The 19,744-nt window shown below is 37.3% G+C and overlaps 1 protein-coding gene across 1 annotated transcript; it reads left to right on the forward strand.

The window, feature by feature from the left end:
- LOC145775876 (tumor necrosis factor receptor superfamily member 19-like) lies at nucleotides 1-11,167 on the forward strand. The gene is made up of 11 exons (XM_082587262.1): nucleotides 1-133; nucleotides 385-486; nucleotides 3,828-3,932; nucleotides 4,150-4,315; nucleotides 5,722-5,838; nucleotides 6,003-6,126; nucleotides 6,606-6,746; nucleotides 6,873-6,925; nucleotides 7,355-7,390; nucleotides 10,141-10,208; nucleotides 10,484-11,167. The coding sequence occupies exons 1-11, from the start codon at nucleotides 89-91 to the stop codon at nucleotides 10,511-10,513; spliced, it is 987 nt and encodes a 328-aa protein (XP_082443388.1). The 5' UTR covers nucleotides 1-88; the 3' UTR covers nucleotides 10,514-11,167.
- Nucleotides 11,168-19,744: the final 8,577 nt, after the last annotated feature.

Here is a 19,744-nt window from a genome sequence, read left to right on the forward strand (position 1 = left end):
TTTCTTTATCATTTCAGCTTGTTCATATTTATTATACTCTGTGCATTGAAGAATTTTATTTTGTTTAACAATATATAAGTTATAAAATATGTCTGTTTGTTGGATTATCTTCACCCTTGCAATCATGTCCACTGTGAGTACTGAGTAGGCTAGATCTTCTTTGATTGGTTCTAATCTATGTTTCCAGCTTATAAAACGTGCTTGCTTGTCGTTGTGAAAACATAAAAACCTACAAGACCCCATTCTTTTTTTACTCATAGCTTGCGCGGTGGATAAGTAGGCGTATTTGAAGTTTCACGTTAACTCACTTGACAGTTTACAATATAACTTACGAAAACAACTATAGCCCATCTTAACATTACAACCATCTTTAATTTTTATTAGGTGTGCCTGGTCAAATCCTGTGATCAAATTCACCAATATCGAGACAAAAATGGCGTTTGTCAAGAATGTGAAATGTGCGGTCCTGGTTTCGAGCCCAGTCAGGTGATTGACTGATTGTTCATTTTAACAAAGTTAGCTAATTGCAGGTCTGCCCTCTCAGTAGGCCTTTGCTACTGGAAGGAAATAAAAAACGCATAATGTAATCATTGTAGTGACGTATTTTCCTTGGGTTTATTGATTCCTTATAATAAAATCAAATGTAGTTATTACTATCTGAAGCCTTTACAAATTGTTTCACCTAACGAATCATCAGAAGGTCTGCAAAAAACATGTAAACAGTAAAGAATCGATAATTCTGAAAAGATATTAAATATTACAACTGTAAATTAATCTGCCAAAAAAAATCTCTAAACCTGTACTTCCTGAGAAGATATTAAATATTACAGCTGTAATTTAATCTGCAAAAAAAACCTCTAAACCTGCATTCCTGAAAAGATATTAAATATTATAACCGTAATCCAATCTGCAGAAAAAAACTCCAGAATTACTAAGGACAGCCTCCATCCGCCACGATAAAGTATCAATCAATTTGTCCCAATGGAAACCAAGCAACAATGATGGCAACATCTATGACATCACAAAGAAGCAAAACGCTTGTTATGATCGGCTCAACCTGTAGTAATCTGCACAGAATGAATAAAAATTGTTTTTAAACCTGTAAAAATTAAATGAGATTTATAACCTGTAAAAATCAAATGAAATTTAATTTTTTTCAAAATTTTAACCTGTAAAAATCCCAAAGAATTGTGATGATGTAACCTGTAGTGTCCTGAACAAATGAAATAAAATCCGTTTATAAATCTGTAAAAATTAAATGAGATTTATAGCCTGTAAAAATCAAATGAAATTTTAAAAACCTGTGAAAATCAAAAGGAATTTATTTTATTTTGAAGTACTTGAGTTTAAATTTGTTTCTATGACGACATTTGCCGACCAGTTCCGAACGCTTGTTCAAAAGGTGGCCACTATCAGCCTTCAGAATGGCCAGCTTTTCAGCCAAACATAGGCCACAATTGTTACGACCACCACCACTATAAGGCCGAGCACAGCTGTGGATGGACCAAGTTATTTTAGGGTCAACACCCTTGTCCTTAAGGTCCCAAACTGCCTTAGATAGCTCGGTGCTGTTTCGTTTAGACCTATCCATGAAAGTACATTTATGGTTGGAAAAACGTTTTTTAAAAGTAGTTTCGCAACAACCAATGTAATTAAGAACCTTCGGGCTGTTATCAATGGTAGCTTTGTAAACAATGGCCTTCTGCAAGCATTGCCCATTCAAAGGACAATCTGGCCTCACCCTACAATTGCAACCAGGCTGCAATGGTATATTATCAGCCTGCAATATTGCTTTATTGTGGGAGGATATGACGCTTGCAACATTCGGAGTACAACTGTAGCTCAGCTTAATAGTATTACGGTTGAATATTTTGTGCAATCTATGATGGGGTGGAAAGTGTGTGGAAACAAGTTTGAAAAATTCCTTAGCAATATTGCTATCAACCTGCAAGCTGAAAGAAGGGTTAAACCATAAAATTTTCCGGCTCCTTTTCCTAGATGTTCGTAAGTTATTAGCAGGGTTGTAGCAAACTCTCTCCGCAAAACCACTTTTCAAAAGGGCATCGTTATAAACAGATGCGGTCTTATCAAATTCATTTTGGCCAAATGATGTGGCGGACAATCGCTTTGAAATCATAGTCGGGATTTGTCTCTTAATGTTGGGTGGGTGATTGGACTGGGCATGAATGTAAATTGGATCATTATTGGGTTTTCTATAAGGCCAGAATTTACCAGATAGCAAATTCAAAGTGACGTCAAGAAAATCAGTTTCAATTAGACCAGTATCCACAGTAATATTTAAGCCATGTTGTTTAAATAATTGAATGACATTCTTTCTCAAACGATCAATCTTAGGGCCGGATAAATTACGCAAAATAGCCAGACCATCATCACGATATAAGCCAAGCATGTCTCTGTCAACAATAGCAGAAAGTTCGTTCAAAAGAAACAAGCCGACCAACTCACAAATCTCAGCACCATCAAATGAGCCCATTGTAACGTCAAACAAACCATCTTTCTTAGCCCAAGTATCACCACCATCAAAAAGCAACGATTTCCTAGCATGGAAAATTGTTTGTATGATACAATCATCCAAATCCATAAATGGTTTGGCAAACTCAATTGCTTTACACAAAAGTTCCTCCGTAATGGATGGATAAAAATCAACAATGTCAAATTTCATAAAGGTGCATTGACGTTTAGATGGAATAGCCTTAAACCAGGATAACACAGAGTCTGTGTTTTTCCATTGATTCAGTCGTGATGCATCACGGATGGTTACGTTAATAGAGTCCAAGTATTGTTTACTTATACGGCCAATCTGGGACTTGGAAGGGTTAATCAACCTGCATTTAGGGTTCGATGTAAAATTTGGTTTATGATCTTTTAGCGTAATAAACGCTGGGTTGCTTGATACTTTTTCAACCCGATCATCAACCTTTAACGCCTTGGCAATCGTTTTAGCCTCAGTATTGATCGTGTCACTGATAGCAGGATTCACCTTTTTGTATTTTGCCGATACATTATCATTAAGCAATTTTTTATAATCCTGGGTTTTAACTTTGTATAAGTTAGTAGTTTTATCTGCTGATATCAACAGATCCGTAGAGTTAATAATATTCTTAATGTCATTAGTTAGTTTTCTCTGAAAAGAATTGTAAATGGGTTTGAACTTAATCTTACGAACCATCTCGTATAAACCATTCTCAAATGGTATCAAAGCACCATGCTGTGGAGGTGTTCTTTCAGTCGTAAAGCCAAAGTTATTAAAATGCTCAGACTGAGAAACATCTTGCTGGTTAAGATCGAAAAAATAGGCCTTCCAACGTAAACGTTTAATAAAATTTTCAAGCTTACCTAACATCGTCTTCAAATATCGATCTTTACTTGGAATAGCAATGTTTTTTAAAGAATAACCGTAGTTAATCTTTTCCAAATTCATAATAACTGGATAGTAGCATCAAAAGAAAGTGCTCAACTAGATCAGTGCTAGGAGCAATATTAAAACAATGAAAACTATTAATAGCCTACTACAAAAAGTGCTCAATGCCAAGCAAAAAGGCAAAGCAGAGCGAATTAAATCAAATGTAGTTATTACTATCTGAAGCCTTTACAAATTGTTTCACCTAACGGATCATCAGAAGGTCTGCAAAAAACATGTAAACAGTAAAAAATCGATAATTCTGAAAAGATATTAAATATTACAACTGTAAATAATATATTTACTTAAGGTGTTTTCCTAAAATGCCGTATCGATAGATTACTTCAAAATGTTCACACAATGCTTCCTCTGTTAGAAGGCTAATACTGATTCCCATGTTTTTCAGCATCTTTGTGGGTATGGCACTAAAGAGCCAGAGTACAAATGTTTACCTTGTCCAAAAGGAAGCTATTCCTCTTTCAAGGATTACAAATTTTGTGTAACTTGTAGCGTGAGTACCTAGGCTATGTTGAATTCTTTATATTGATAAATAATAGGCTATAATCTCAACTAGCAAGAGAGTCATTATCATTTTCAAACTTTTAGTAGAACTATCCACGTTTTACTAACTAGCACGTAACTATTCATGTTTTTTCGTTGATGCTTTGTAACTGCTCTGCAAACATTAAACAAGCAGCAAGTTTGAATGTGATTGTTTGGTATTGCAGCCTTGTGCAAAGCGGAATTCTGATGTTCATACAGTTTGTACGAATTCATCCGACGCAGAATGTGGAGAATGTCATACTGGGTATTTCCGACCACAAAAATCTGATGGAAATGCAGGGTTAGAATGTTTTAAATGCACACCGGATTCTACGCATCTGCAATGTCAACGTATGTAAACACTGACTTAGATATCTAAATAAGTGCTCCTTTTGCGGCTTAAACGAGTAGCAACAATGCGGTTCATATTGACTAAAACTGTTCCAAGCAAAAATCTTTCGTTTTATCTTATTCTTAACACAAAGTTGGTTTTCTTGATTTTGTTTCAAATTAAATGTTTTTGAGAAATTTTCGATACGATCCGTTGTAGTCTCATCATCATTATTTTAATTAGATAATAATTTATGATTGATCACGAGGTCACGGAAAAAGTCTATTCAGGATTTGGTAAACACGTCCAAACCATAATGCCATGGTACAGTCGGCTCTTCTCGTGTACGAACATTAGGGATTACATACGACTGCAAATATCTTAGAACAGCGTCACAGCAAATAATTGAAACTAAGAAATTTTTCAAATATGTTATTGCATGTGTTTTAGTAGTGTGAACGTATGACACAAGAATAGCATACTGTAACGCTAGAATCGTAAAAAAGGAACTGTTTAGACCAGTGGTTCTCAACCTTTTTGTCTTGGTGGACCCCTTTTGGTGTCTTCGAAGCGGTCGCGGACCCCTAAAAATTTCAATTTGAAATTTTGGTATATCGCGTTTTCTTATGGAATCATATGTTACATAAGTTTCAAAGCAACACACTTAAAAGAATTTGCTGAATTCGCAACGCACTTGACGATTGATGAGATTGACGAAATTATGTTATGACTTATGAGCTATATGTTGGCACACAGGATCAAACATCGGTAAGCTATATGCTCATTTGATGTTTTTCTATAACTTTTATCAAAAGTTAATAGAATACTTGCGACTGTTACAAAGAATTTCTCCTTTTTTTCATTTGAAATCAATATTAATTCGTTATAATCACAGTCATTGCAAAACTGTGAGTGGTGATAGACTGCTGACTAACGTTTGTGTTTCTAAATTAATTATTGATCAACAATCTGTTGTCTTAAAAGAATTTAGTTGAACATAGCCAACATAGCCTTATTAAAAGGTTTAAGTAATTTATATGATATTTTAGTTAAGAAACCAAACCTTTGTGCAATGTCCTTTGCCATTTCAAACGACGCACCAGTGCGTTGCGACTTACAGTTTAAGAATCACTGTAGGCTAATACATAAACAAAGCACAAACAATTTTTAAATTTCTTAATTTATCCGTCATGTTGAAAACTCGGAAACTTTCGCGGACCCCCGGAAATCGCTTCACGGACCCCTTGGGGTCCGCGGACCCCCGGTTGAGAACCACTGGTTTAGACCTCGAATGCAGCAGCTCGAATAGTCGAGCGCCGACTGAACTTTAGCTGCCAAGTACAAGTTACAAAATAATGGGATTAAAATCTGACATTAGGTTTACCGTCTACTACAGCTTTTCTAATAACCATCGTTGTTTTCTTAGATACAGGAGGCGAGTGGAAGTTTATAGCCATTGTGACGTTATCTTTGGTTCTGATGCTATTCTCTATATTAGTGATCTGCAGTTGCCTGTGGTGCAAAGAGAAGAAGAGTGGCACAGGTAAATGGATTGCTTTGGGTCTAACAAGAGGTTATGACTTCATTCGCATCATCTTGAAGGAAAGGCTGTCTTGTTTATGTGGTTTTTACGATGCACACAAAAACTTTTACAAAACAATTTAAATCACTATTCATTAAAACTACAAATAATTCTATTTGGTTAAGGCTCAAGATCAAAACGCAGAAGGGAATCGCGTCGAGGGTTTTTGTTTAACAAAGTATCCTGCGATTCTGAAGTGGTCACAAGTGGGTCTTTAGAACCATTAACTGAAGATTTGCTTTGTGCTGGGTAAGTACACTTAAAGAGTGGGATTTAATTGCTTTTGTTCTTTGCTGAAAGTTGAGCAAAGTATTCGCTAGCAAATCCTACAAGATACTGGCAGTTTGCGTTAATAGGCTATAAAAATTAACGACCCTAGTTTGTGCGACAAAAATAACAATCATAATTGTTTAAACAAACCCCACAAGCAGTGGCGTACGTAGAGGAGGGTAGGGAGGGCATTAAGCCATGCACCCCTTTTTTTATAGAATGTGCCGGTTATGAGACATTGTGTTACTCTGCCAAAAAATGTCGAATTTAATAACATGCCTCTATTACAAAATCTTGCGTACGCCGCTACCCACAAGGCTATAATAAAATATACTATAAATTATATTATGATTTTATTTAGAGAGCGAAGTTACAATATGTTGTGTAGATATCTGTTGTCTCAAGCACTACCAAGTTTACTTTACAGTAGTTCTATATCAATATGTAACAACATGCAGGCTACCTAAACGTGCAACACAAGCTCACTCTTACCAACCTGGTAACCCGAACACCTACAGCAACTTACCTACTGCGGAATATCATGACAGTGGAGCTTACCACAACCTTCCGACAAACCAGTTTTCAAGAACCGAAAACATGTCAGTAACGTATCTCTCACTTGAGTTCAAGACGTTTCTTGCGTACAAGACAAAATGTAACGCATCGCATGTTGAGTGCAAGACAAAATGTTGCCACGGTTAAGAAAAATCTTTACTATATTTCAGAAATGCTGGAAGGCTTAATGTTGCTCATCACTCTGCCATTATTCCTTTACAAGGTAAGTTATTGCTTGGTTTTGATTTTTTATCCTCGGACTGACAAATCATTCGATAGGTTATTCCTGGCAATTTTGAATACGGTGCTTGTGGAGGCTTTGAACAACTGACGCAGAGCCGTATACCGAGATTGACAAGATGAAATTTCCGATAGTTGTTGATTGTTGTTGGCGGGGAATTATTCCATCAACTAGGTGTCACTAAACGGAGAGCAGTCCTGTAATACGTTGTTTAAGCGCACGGCCCGAGAGCCGAACTTGCGTCGTTTGATCTTGAGTTGGGAGCTCAACCACTGAGCTAGCGGGGTGGATGTATTCGCTATGGAATGAATGTATTAACATTTTTCTGATAGTGTGCCGATATCAGGGTGGTTGTTTAAATTACGTCTTTACGTCAGGCAGTCGTTGGAATTGAATTTCTTTTTTTTACAGATAACCACCTTGCTCAATCAAACAATCGATTAGATGGTATGTTAACAGTTTCTTATTTTCCCTAAGAAGTCTTTCATAAAATAAAATAGTCTACTACATAAAGCTAAAGGCTACATGTATTTTGTTACCGGCACCAGATTTTATGTGCAATGCATCAGAATGTCAATTCTGTAGGATTTCATGCGTTAAGTAAATTTTGATACAAAAGTTTGAAGATCGATGCCAAAACTAGAATTATCCTACCAGGGCTGTAGCTAGATCGGTATGTCGAGGGTAGCAATTCTTTTTCAGAGATTAACAGCAGTAAGCGTCAGCAGAATTGTAAACGTTTTTGGCATTGTCAGCATGATTTTGCAAAGGGAAAAGAGATTACAGCAAGACCTCTGCCCCACACCCCCGGCCTAGTTGCAACCCTTATTATCTCTTAAATGCGTTTATAGTATTTGTTTAATTTTGGGTATCCATCACATATTGGATCGCTGGGTGAGGTTATAATACTACTCATTGTTTGCTTCGCTCATAGCCACTCACACGACTCTTTGTCTATTTATTTCTGCACTGAAACTCTTGTGGTGTATAAAATAAAATCGGAAGTTATTACATTTTTTATGATGTTTAGCTAAGAACTAGTCTAATATTGTTGTACTGTAGATGAAAAATGTTTTATTTCTGGCAACCCAACCTTACATCAGGATGTTCTTTGCAGTAGCGCACCCAGCATGGGGCTAAGGGGGCTCAAGCCCGCCCCAAACTCGCCACAAAAAATAAAGTTTTTGTATGTTCCCTATGTAGGCTAGGCTATACCTTTTGCTTACAGGTTAGATATGAATAAGACACAACAATACAACAGGCCCGAGCATTATAACAATATATTTTACATACTTACCGTACAAATAGTTTTAACGGTCGAACGTTTTCGGCTTAATTTTAAGCCCTAATCAAGAATCAGAAAATAATTAATAAATGCAATAAATTTCAACTTCTTGAAGGTAAATTTACATTAGGAAAAGGCAACTACATAAATAACCACAATAAATTTACACCACAGGGAACGTGATACATCAAGTAAATGTTGAGGAGAATGGACGCGCCTCCAGCAAATAATTGTTTGTTTGAATTTGGGTTGTAGCGTTAACAGTGCTTCCTGAATATTGGTGTCAAATTGGGATTTGCCTTTGCGTAGAATTTTAAATGAGTCAGCTGAAAATTTTTGATCTGTGCAAAAAAAACACTCCACGATATAGTCTTTGATGGCACCTTTCTTTAACTCCCTAAAGCTCATATGCTCCCGTACTCTCGTGGTCAAATGTCTGGTGGACAACTGGACATACCGATATACCATAGCGTCATACGTCAATGCCGAATCACACGGACATGTACTGTAAAACTGTATAGGCCTACGACATTTGAGCAGAGAGACGAAGGCGTCTGGGACTTTAATTGAAAATACTAACTAATTTTGAATGTTTTGTAAATAGGAAAAACGTCCACATCAAATTTACTGTTTACAAAATTAGTGTTTTGTTTCAAACTGTTTTCGTGCTAGTTGTTGGTTTCGCACTTATCTGTGTTGGCAAACGGAAAGCTAATTTTATCTTGTCATAGGCCTAGATGACGAAAAATCGAGATCTATAGAAGATGGCGAGAGTGGATGTAGGGATGAGAGTGTTGATGGTTCTAATAGCGTGGGGCTCACTAGGCCAACTTCTAATCTGATTTGAGAGAACGAATCCTGATGTATCGGCAAACCGGTGGGTAGTGGGCCGTGAGTGCCTTTAAATATTAATCAAAGGGATGGGCACAGTGCCGGTCTTAGGGTATTTCGGGCCCTGTGCGGAATATACTTTGCTGGCCCCAATGACAATGATCCAATTCAGTAGCGAAGCTAGATATTTTGAAAAGGGAGGGGGTGGTCTTACGGTCGGCGGGCGAAGCCTGACGGCGTCATCGCCGAAGGCCACCCTGTGGCGGGGGGTCTGGGGGTCCTCTCCTAGAAATTTTTGAAAAATTACTTTGAATTTGGGGCATTCTGAGAGCATGTTCAACAAAAATTTGGGTATGAATATTACTGTAAAATGGTGCTGTCCGGTGGCATAGCAAAAGGATAAGATCATGCTTTCCTCAGCATTTTTCGGAAATATAAAGCTATGTCTCCATGTTGATTTGGATGCAACCTATTTCGTCCCTTAAAAAATTCTTATCCCGATTCCGTACCCTGAAATCGAGTAACAAAATCAAATTTCGACTTAATTCGTTCCCTGAAAAGATCAAGAGAAATTTTGAAATGTTTGCGGCAACTCCGATCAGCGACTTCGGCTCTGTTGTTTTTTTTCTCGATCTTTTCAGGATACGAAATTTTCAGGGGACAAAAAAGGTTGCACCCGTTGAGTCTCTATGTTTTCTTGTTGCTAATTCCTTTGTTGAATTCACTTTGTTGAATTTTTCCATTGGAAATAACAAAATTACTGCATTTTCTGAGTAGATTGCGGGCCCCCTAATTTGCGGGCCCTGTGCGATCGCACGGTTTGCACACCCCAAAGACCGGCACTGATGGGCATTGGCCTACTGTCACTATTATCGCACATCACTCGGCCGACATTTCTGAATTAGCCCCCCCCTAAATTTTTTTTTGGGTGCGCTACTGGTTTTTTGTGTTAACAGACGTTGCCTACTTTCGAGCCTTGCTGGTTGTTTTTGTTTTTTAGTGTTATCTTCAGTTAGTTTCAGCTTTGAAATCGTATCCATGTATCAACAATTGATTTTATTTCAATGGTTTATTTTTTTAGATGTTTTTCGATTGGAAATCGATTCGTTTGACACCAATTCATCACCGAGATCCCTAACTTATGAACAGGTGGGATCGTAGACTATATGTGCTAACTTGTTTTTTAGTTTATTTAGCCTATATTCTTTTGCAGAACATCTTTTATGTAATAAAGTTTCTGGTTCTGGTGTAGTTAACTGTTCAAAACGGTAAAAAGTGTATAAAACTGATTTTCAATTCCACCGGAAAGTTGTTGAAGTAACACAGGCTTACAATATCCTTTTTGGTCTACTGGCTTTTCTGGTTTGTTCTTGAATGTCGCAAGTCTAAAGTTAAGTACAATAATACAAACGTTTATTTTTTAGGGGTCGTCATCGAAATTGCAAAGGATTTGATTGAATTACTACACGAGTTGCTCTTCAGTTTTTTTGAAAAGATCATGTGATCTTGCGATATGGACGTACTGTTTATAGCCACGTTTAGTTTTTAAATGATATTTCAACTCATGAGAATATAACGTGTTCTGGCCCTGGGTCAAAATTTGACGTTGCAAATTTAAAAAAAAAATATTGAAGTGAGATTATTTGCTATGTTAAGGGGCATTAAACACTTTTTTAACGCTGCCACTGTATTTTTTTGATTAGTTTGATTATGGTGGTATTCTGTCGTTATGATTATCGTCGCGCAATCATAACATAGTTTGAAGGACGAGCGATTGAATAAGTAAACGTTATCTGACAGTAAAACTAGCTAGTAGACAGTAGTAAACTACTAGTAGTAAATGTTATCTGACGGTAAAACTAGCCATTTTTAGTGTGATTGTTTTTGTAAAAGCTGAAAAATATGTGTTGACCTACAGTATTGCAAATGTAGTCAACAAGTGTCATCTTGAGCAACAGGCGAAGCCTGTAATGAATTGCGTCTATAAAAACGACGTTTCAGTTTGCTGTGAATTCGGCTTGGTTAATTTACCCTACATTTAATGCAGGGTTTGATTTCCCTGATTTGTTGATACTTATACTTTCAATATAAAGCATTTAAACGGATTATTGAAAAGGGTGATTTCTAATGGCTGAGGCAAGTTCCGTAAGGCTAAGTAAAGTCTAGAATAAATTAATTATCAAACACAAGCAAGAAAATTCGTATGAAAACGTCATGTATGCCAGTGGTGAACGTAAACCATCGGGGTTAAGAAAACGGCTTCAACAATCAACAGGTCCACGCCATGACACGCGAAAGTCAGAGCCATGTTTGCCAAAACAAAAGTAGACAGCAGAATTGGATCAATTACATAAGTTTCAGTTTAATTACACTATCATTTTTTTAATTACATTGTTCTGAAATTTTTAAATTACAATTAGGCTACTTCTTACTTCCAAAGTTAGACCTACACGTTTCAAATTGTAAAAATTAAATGATATTATTTATGTTCATCAATGATTTTTTACAGTTTGCTTTTCTCGAAGACAGTAGAATTTCATTTGGTAAAGACATCATATTATTAGGCCTACAAGATATTACAGTACAGTACTTTTCACGCACAAGTTCGGGGAGAAACAGGCAGGCCTATGCTACATCGTAGGCTACAGAGAAGATTTTGTTTCTGTCGATCCTCAGAACCGGATGGTATGGAGAAATGCCATCAGACAAAGATCAATTTTACAGGGGAGACAAGGAAAGAACAAGGGTTTTTCCGGAAGGGGTAACACTTTCAGTGACATCATAAACGAAGGCGATAATAGAGGTTACCGGTACTGGTAACGTTAAATTTTAATTGACGACTAAAGCTTAACTCTGTTTCCTTTGGAAGACTTTCTTGGACTACTCGTGCTCATAGTAGCCAGCACATAAGTTGAGGAGAAGCAAATGAATAATCGCATGGTGGCTTTCCCAGACATTTTTGAAAAAAGCCTTTAAATTGTGTATTCTAAGAATAATTTCTGCCTATATATCAATAAAAAAACTCTGTTAAATAATGTTGTAACAGAAGAGGAAAAGTTTATTTAAGTTACATAAAACCAAAACAGCTGTAAGAATAAATAAACTGGACTAGGCCTATCGTAGTTGGTTCAATGGTGGGCTTCAGTATGTCAATAAATGGCCTACCCTTCGCACAAAGTACAACACTTACATATATACACGTACGTGCAGGGTTGGAAGTAACGACTAGTTGTCACTATTCGATAGCGTTATTCGTTGCTTTCTGAATATCGAATGCTTATACCCATTCCTTTTAAAAATAAATATCGAATTTGATCTGAGGTGTGCGCCTTAGCCTGGTCGTAGCTTAGGTAGTGTTCCGGCTGGCCAATTGCCCTCTTGATTAGAATTGAAATTGTGGTACAATTTTGTTGACATTGAATTTGCGTTATTTCTGTGTTCTGCGTGATGTGGCTTGCCTGGCTGCAAAGAGATTTCACAACTGATTGTCGACTTTTGCTGCGTGCCGGGAGCCGTTGTTTCTGGACAAAATTTGCCTTTGTGTTGGGTTCAGTATTTAGTAAAGCAAGCCAGAGAAATGTGCGATTTTGGATTTAAGTTAAATCGTTTAGAATTAAGTGTGTACAAAATTTCAGCTTTTATCCCAACTCACTGAATCAAGTCATATGCAATAAATAAAAATACCAGAAACGATTGCAAGCACGGTTGAGGCAGGAAGAGAAGGGATTGTAGGATCGCCTTGAGCCCCTACTCGTAACCAGGTAGAAACAAACAATCGACATTACAGTTGGCTAATGGTAAGCAAAATGTTAAACAACAAAATTGCTAAGGCTAGTCACTGCGTGTCTTAGGGTCGAATGCAGAAAGGTAGCTCAAAACTAGTTTTAAGCAAGCCGGGCTTAGATAGTGGCTTGAGCCGAGTTTTGCGCTGCAGAAACTATTCTTACTTTAAGCCAAGCTTAAAACTCGTTTCATTTCAGGTTTTGAGCCACCAATTTAAGTCGCCAAAAAAGGCGACTTAACAGCGGCGGATCTTGACTTAAACATTTTTGCAAACTGGATTTTAAAGGATTGTGGTGAAGTTGTATAATTAGTCCATCGTGCAGGGCACTTTTTGAAGCTTGCTAAAATGTGCTTGTGCATTCTCCGTAGAACACTGTAGGCCTTTCTGGAAATGCTGAAGCTTACTAGCAGCATTTCATACGACCAGGTTAAATACGGCAATAATAATAATAACAATATTTATATAGCGCCACATCCACAGTCAAACTATGCTCCTGGGCGCTGCACATGACAATGGTGATAGTTAATACGGTACTTTCAGTCATAATGTTCATTGAAATAGAACATTTTCAAGCGAGCTTTGAATTCATTTAAATTTTCAGCTTCTTTCACACAAATAGGCAAACAGTTCCAGCAACTGGCAGCAACAACTGGGAAGGTACGATTTCCATATTGTGTCTTACATGAAGGGTTGCACAGAGCAATTGATGTTGAGAACGCAAAGTTCTGGCAGGTTTATAATGAACAAGCAAAGTGTCCAGATAGTTCGGAGCAAAACCATGGAAAACTTTATAAATTAATAGATATATTTTTAAAGAGAAAATTCTGACCAGATTTATTTGAGTTACAGGTGGAATGTCCCTATTTAGCCCCTTGACAAACCTCCAGATATTTTTGATTCACTGCTATTTTTCAGTTACAAAGTTGTTAAAAAACGACTGCTACTTGCAGGGGCGCCGGAACGAGTTTTCAATGGGGGGGGGGCAGGATTATGAAAAAAGGGCACTTTTGTTGCTGAAAGGCCGATTTTTTTATAGTTTTAAAACAACGTATAGCGATAATGCTCATTTTTCAGCTCATTATCGAGTAATGATACAAGTGTCAGGTATACAATCCTGGAACATATTTCCCGCGCTTTTACAAAGTAAGCAGCAAAGATTTTGCTCTCCAGGTCTAAATATATAAATTGGATTAAAGAAAAACTTAGGCCTGGAGAATAGGTAATTTTAGACAAATTAAGAAAGGAATTTAATTGTGGTCATTTCAGTCCAAAAATATTCGAAATTGATAAAGAATTCGCAAAGACAGAACAATTCAAAGAAACCCATGTCAAGAATCCAAGTCTGCGGTTGCCGCATGTAGCAAACAAGCAATTGACTCGCCAGCCTCAGCTCTAAAAGAATAGGGATGAGGAAAGTAAATTATTATCCAGTGAAGCAATTGAAGTACAGTACGGTAGAAAATTGATCAAACAATGATTAGTAAGCCATGTGGATTAATTGTTTTACATTCTATTGTGTAACATCTTGTTTGCTGCCCATTATCAAATCCGTTCAAAGTTTGTCCTAAATTTTTTTGTTTTAAATTCATTTGTTTTTTAAACTTTTCTGTATTAGTGTGTGTTGTATCAGTATAAATCAATTTAATTAAACCAGCGCAAGAGTTTTTAATGATAAATTACTTAGTTTTTGACATAAAAATCGAACGTTGGCCAGCAATCAAGCCTAGTCAGTTTTTAAGCAGGGCTGCCAGACAAGCTTGGATCAATCGCACATAGCCTAAATCGACAAAAGTGCTTTTTTTTCTTGTTTTTATTTGAATGCGAAGTGTTTGATTTTTTTTTAATTGATTTTAAATTTTGTTGCTTTATGTCAGTGGAAAAGTGACAAAAATTGTCATAAATTGTTATTTTGGGCTCAAACTTTGTAATGATACGTCGCCTGGATTTGATTTGTTAAATTTCGTCTGAAGAAAACATTATTGACCTATTGTGTTGTTCGGTTACACTCAAATATTTCTCATTTACTAGTTTCAGGATTGTTCGCTAGTTTCATGCAGCCTAACAGGTCACACTGAGAGTCACTCAGCCATTTCTTTTATGACAGAACAATAGGCCTATACCTTTTTTTAAATTTTGATTATTTTTGTATTGTAATACTGTTACTAAAAATGTTTTTACTCGTATAGTCTTGTACTATCTATTGGCTTGAACTTTTCTCTGTTGCACTGAAGTTTAAACGCCCTTGCTACAAGAGTTTATTGATTTTAAAAGTTTTTCCTATTTTTAATCACCCGGAATAAAGTTTATATTTGAATAAAAAACCACAGGACTTCACTTGAGGATCGCAGCAGCACATGATTTTTTTTTCTTTCATTAATATTACTCAACATCAGCCTATCTTGTTTCAACGTAATTTGCCGATGCTTGACATTTGTCACATTCAGAGATGGGCATGATCTTGATCTTGAAGATCACAAGTGATCTTAGATCGTGATCGTGATCTTGATCTTCAAGATCACTTTTTTTTTGGTGATCTTGATCTAAGATCACTTTTTTTTGTGTGATCTTGATCTTGAAGAACAATAAGATCAAGATCACTTTAAAATTGAAGTTTACTTAGTAGATAGAGGCATTTTTTTAGAACTCGTACTGCACAAAGTAGTTAGTGGTAACTACTAACATTAAGCCACTGTTAATATGATATGTGTCTAACAAAAAACGATTTAAAATCTCCATCTAATCTGGTCAGTGTCGCCATTTCAAAATTGAAAAAGTTTTCTGTGTTGGTCATAATAAAGAAGTCAACTTCCGTGTACTTTATGTTGACGTATAATAAAAAATGATTTAACTTTGTTCACAATTTCCATGTGTGAATTAAAAGAAATGTTTGCTTTCTTTGACCCAATTTTAGATGCTTCAAAAGTCTAGAATGGCGGTGTTAAAAAATCTGGACTCCAGCCGACTTTGGTCATGCAAAGTGGTTTATTGCAGCAAATCAACCAGACCAAGACTTGTTTACGGTCTGAGTATGGAGCGGTTTGTCTGACCGCAAACCTCTGAACTTTTTTGATAGCAGACAACAGTATCAAGACTATCAAGGTTGCAAGATAGATAAATGGTGCAATAAACATTGACATATTAAAGTGAAAGCAAAAACTACTTAGTAAGCCTAACACGTATAAAAACTCTCACATAAACCAGACAAAAATTTGGTAAAAAATTATGCAGTTTAAAGTTTATTTATTTTCATTTATTATAAATAAAAGTATACAAACAATTTCAAATTTTGCGACTTTTTCAGTAACTTACTACTGTAATTAACCTCGGCCTTGGGTGTGACGTTGCGATTCTACGCAAACTACGTCAAAAATTGATAGGCCTGATAGCAACAGTCACTAACTTATTACGATTCTTAGGCCAGCGATCGAGTAGTTAAAAGCAAAAGTTAGCAATACCAACTATATACCTTTACCCAGGTTGCTTATAGTGATTATTTTTTACTACATCATTGATCAAAAACTTCATTTTTTTTCAAGTACACAAAAAGTGATCTTGAAAGTGATCTTGATCTTCAAGATCACGATCTTGATCTTCAAGATCACATAGTTTGGTGATCTTGATCTTCAAGATCACTTATTCTTGGTGATCTTGATCTTCAAGATCACCAATACTGGTGATCTTGCCCATCTCTGGTCACATTAAGAACTGGGAAGCAGCTGACGCGATGACTGATATAGTCTTTCGCTGCTTCCTGTCTGTTGTGGTATTTAGATAGCTATTTTATTCGTATTGTCGCAATTGTCGCAACAGACAAAAGAAAAGGTTTTTCTCTCTTCTCTCTCTCTCTTGTAAGCTTAGTTTAAATGGCAAAATCGTCATTTCCGTAGGGTGGCAATTGACTTGTAGACCGTATGGTCGTTTCGTTGTCTCCCAGTCGGTATGGGAACTTGTGTAACTTTGCATTGTGTACATTAATTGCATATTTCAAACATCTACCTATGTTCCTGTTACTGACAAATAAAACATTGATTGATTGATTGATTACAAAGAACAATAGAACGGAAGGGCATCATGCTATGTTATAATGATGTAACCTACAGTGATACAGACTTTTGTGTCGTGAATATTATGTTGAGGCAAAAAGAAAAGATTATAATTAGGCTGAAAGGAAATAGCAGAAATTGCTATTGTTGTCTACTACATGCTTGCTAGTTGCTGTCAACATGCTTTGTCTTACAACAGGCTACTAACTTGCTAGTTGCTACCACCAACTGGAAACTGCGTTTCAAATTCAATTGTGATGTAACAAAAGGTATTATGATGTCATTAATAAAGCATCCCTAATTACACGAACAACTTCTAAACTTACAATAATTGCTTTATTTGTTGGGTAGGTTTCAAAAATCACCGTCGCAAGTCGAGTGACGTCACACTTTGCGTCAAAAACGTGGCTTAAAACCAGTTTTATTATGAAGCGCAGCTCAAAGAGTGGCTTGGCCAAGCGACCTTGCAAATTAGTTTCTGCATCGCGCTCAAGTTTTAAACCGAGCTTGACTAAAACTCCGCTTGCCTGAGAAGAGCTTGGCGTTAAGCTAGGCTTATTTTGAGCTACCTTTCTGCATTCGACCCTAAGTAAACTGTTAGCAGCGAAAGTGTTGCATAACTTAATGCCGCATGAATGTGATAAGAGAATAGGCTAGGCCTATTAGGCTATATCTATTTTTTACAAACTTTTCTACAGGCTATCTTTTCAATACGTAGCTTGCAAGTTTATTAGTTGGTTGCACATACAAAAATATTTCGATGGAGAGCCTTGGGTAGGCTACATTTTCCCCCATGGCTACCCCCAGGGCCTCTGAGAGAAAGTTTCACTAGGGGTACGAAGAGTCATTCTGAGCCCTCCTCTCACTCCGGGCCCCCTTTGTTTTGGGCAAAAAGTGTGATGTTTGCTTAGGCGTATTGCACACCACACAATATTTTACTGCAGAATTAGACATCTGTGCGCAATGATAGTATCAGGCTGCAATAAAACTATTATTTTGTGTTGTGCATATCATGTGATCTGTCCCTCGCCAATTTGTGTATCCTGCATTGAGTTCGTGTGTCAGTTGTTGATGTTGCTTTTGAGAGGTGTCGCTTGTACATCTTTAATGTAAAATTTTTAAATTCATTTTTTTATTTCTCTTAGATGTAGCTTATAATTATTTCTGAAGAGGACACTATGTGGTGTCGAAAACGTTGGATTTAGTAGTTTTTTTATGTTTTATTTTTTGTGTGTTTAATGTTAAATCCGTTAACGTTCCTGAGTGTTAGCCTATATGTAGGCTATCTGGTACAAGCCAGCACAAGCTCTCTATCAAGGCTCAAACATAACATCTTGTTAAAACATAATCAAGTTAATCATCTGACCAATGCTAACCTTTCTTCATTAACTTTTGCATTCACCACATGCCCAGCACTAGCAGAGGTGAACCAAAGAAGTCACTTTTTTTTTACTCCGGCTCCAGTCCTGCTCCGAAAGTGTTCTCCGGCTCCTGCTTTAACTCCAAAATTCATTTTGAAGTGAAATAAGCGTGAAACTACCTTTGTCAAATAGTTTTTAAAAACAAAAAATACCCGGGCTTTTTCTCAAACCTGCTTTTGCTACACTATGCCCCACCCCCTCCCCCCCCCCCCCGGACAAGAAAATAACTAACTTTTAAGTTATTATTTAATTTAGGGTGCTTTTAACAGAACATTTTTGCACATAAAGAATTAAATTACCACTTTGGGCCCCTAATTTGCTCGCAAACAGTGCTGTATTCGAAGGTATACGGCGGTACACGCAGTAGGCTATACTTTTGGAAATGCAGTGTGCTTTTTCGAGCAACTAATAGTAGGCTAGCCTATACCCTCTGGTGTTCCAAAGAGAGTGCCTATGCTATCCTTACTGATTCCCAGAGATGCACGTATACGCCGCAAATTCTACGCCGCACACTTGCGGCGTAGACTTTTTGTTTACGCTAGTGCTTGCGGCCACATTTTTTTGGTTAGTTTACGCTTGAGGCTACGCCGTAAAGTTTGAGGCTAAGCCGTTTGCGCTTGAGGCTACGCCGGAAGAACAAGCACCTTCTCGTGGTCCCTCCCGTCAGTACCATATCTTCAAGAAAAAAATATATGCGAAGCGAAGCTTGTCACACTCGAGCAAACCAGGCCCAGGTTCAACGCAGGGTGGATAGGGAAACGCCCTTCTCAGGGCGCGGCAGCTCCTCTGTCGAAAAGTACCGACGACCCATCGTACTGCAGCTGAACACCGAGGGCATTACGGCCAGCAAGCTCAGCATCATCGAGTATCTCGCCACAAAACATCAGGCCCTCGTCATTCTCCTCCAGGAGACCCACTGCACATCTGTGGATAAGTTGGTATTACCCAACTTCACACTCGCAGGCGCAACCATCAGCAGGAAACACGGCCTCGCCACGTTTTTCCATGAGCAACTGAGCTGGACGCCAATAAACCAGTCCAGTGCCCAACCGGAGATAGAGTGGCTATGCATAGACATATCAGGCTATCACATCATCAATGTCTACAGCTACCGCAAAATGACTTCGGACCTTTCTAAATTTTCAAGAAAAACAAGCATTTTGTATAGGGCAAAGTGGGGCGTGTTGTCACAATTTTTACAAATCAGCATATATCTCGTTCTGTACCAATGGTATCGAAATGCTAGATAGTGCAATTGAAAGAAGTAGCCTATCATTCGACTTCTTTTAGCTATAGCTAAAGTTTTTCTGGATTATTTCGTTTTTACATAAATGCATGTCTAATGCAAGTGAATGGACTGTGACAACACGCCCCACCCTGGGGCGTGTTGTCACAAAATTTCTGCACATGCTTTATGACTAAAATATGACAGAAACT

This window comes from Aplidium turbinatum, chromosome 8 (genome assembly GCF_918807975.1).
Source record: "Aplidium turbinatum chromosome 8, kaAplTurb1.1, whole genome shotgun sequence".
NCBI classification, from domain to species: Eukaryota; Metazoa; Chordata; class Ascidiacea; order Aplousobranchia; family Polyclinidae; genus Aplidium; species Aplidium turbinatum.

What these genes read in the sequence shown, in the direction of transcription:
- LOC145775876 (XM_082587262.1), top strand. Translation starts at nt 89, where the DNA reads ATGTCTGTTTGTTGGATTATCTTCACCCTTGCAATCATGTCCACT. An exon ending in CCCTTGCAATCATGTCCACT is followed by an intron (nt 134 to 384) that starts GTGAGTACTGAG and finishes AATTTTTATTAG; the next exon opens with GTGTGCCTGGTCAAATCCTG. An exon ending in CTGGTTTCGAGCCCAGTCAG is followed by an intron (nt 487 to 3,827) that starts GTGATTGACTGA and finishes CATGTTTTTCAG; the next exon opens with CATCTTTGTGGGTATGGCAC.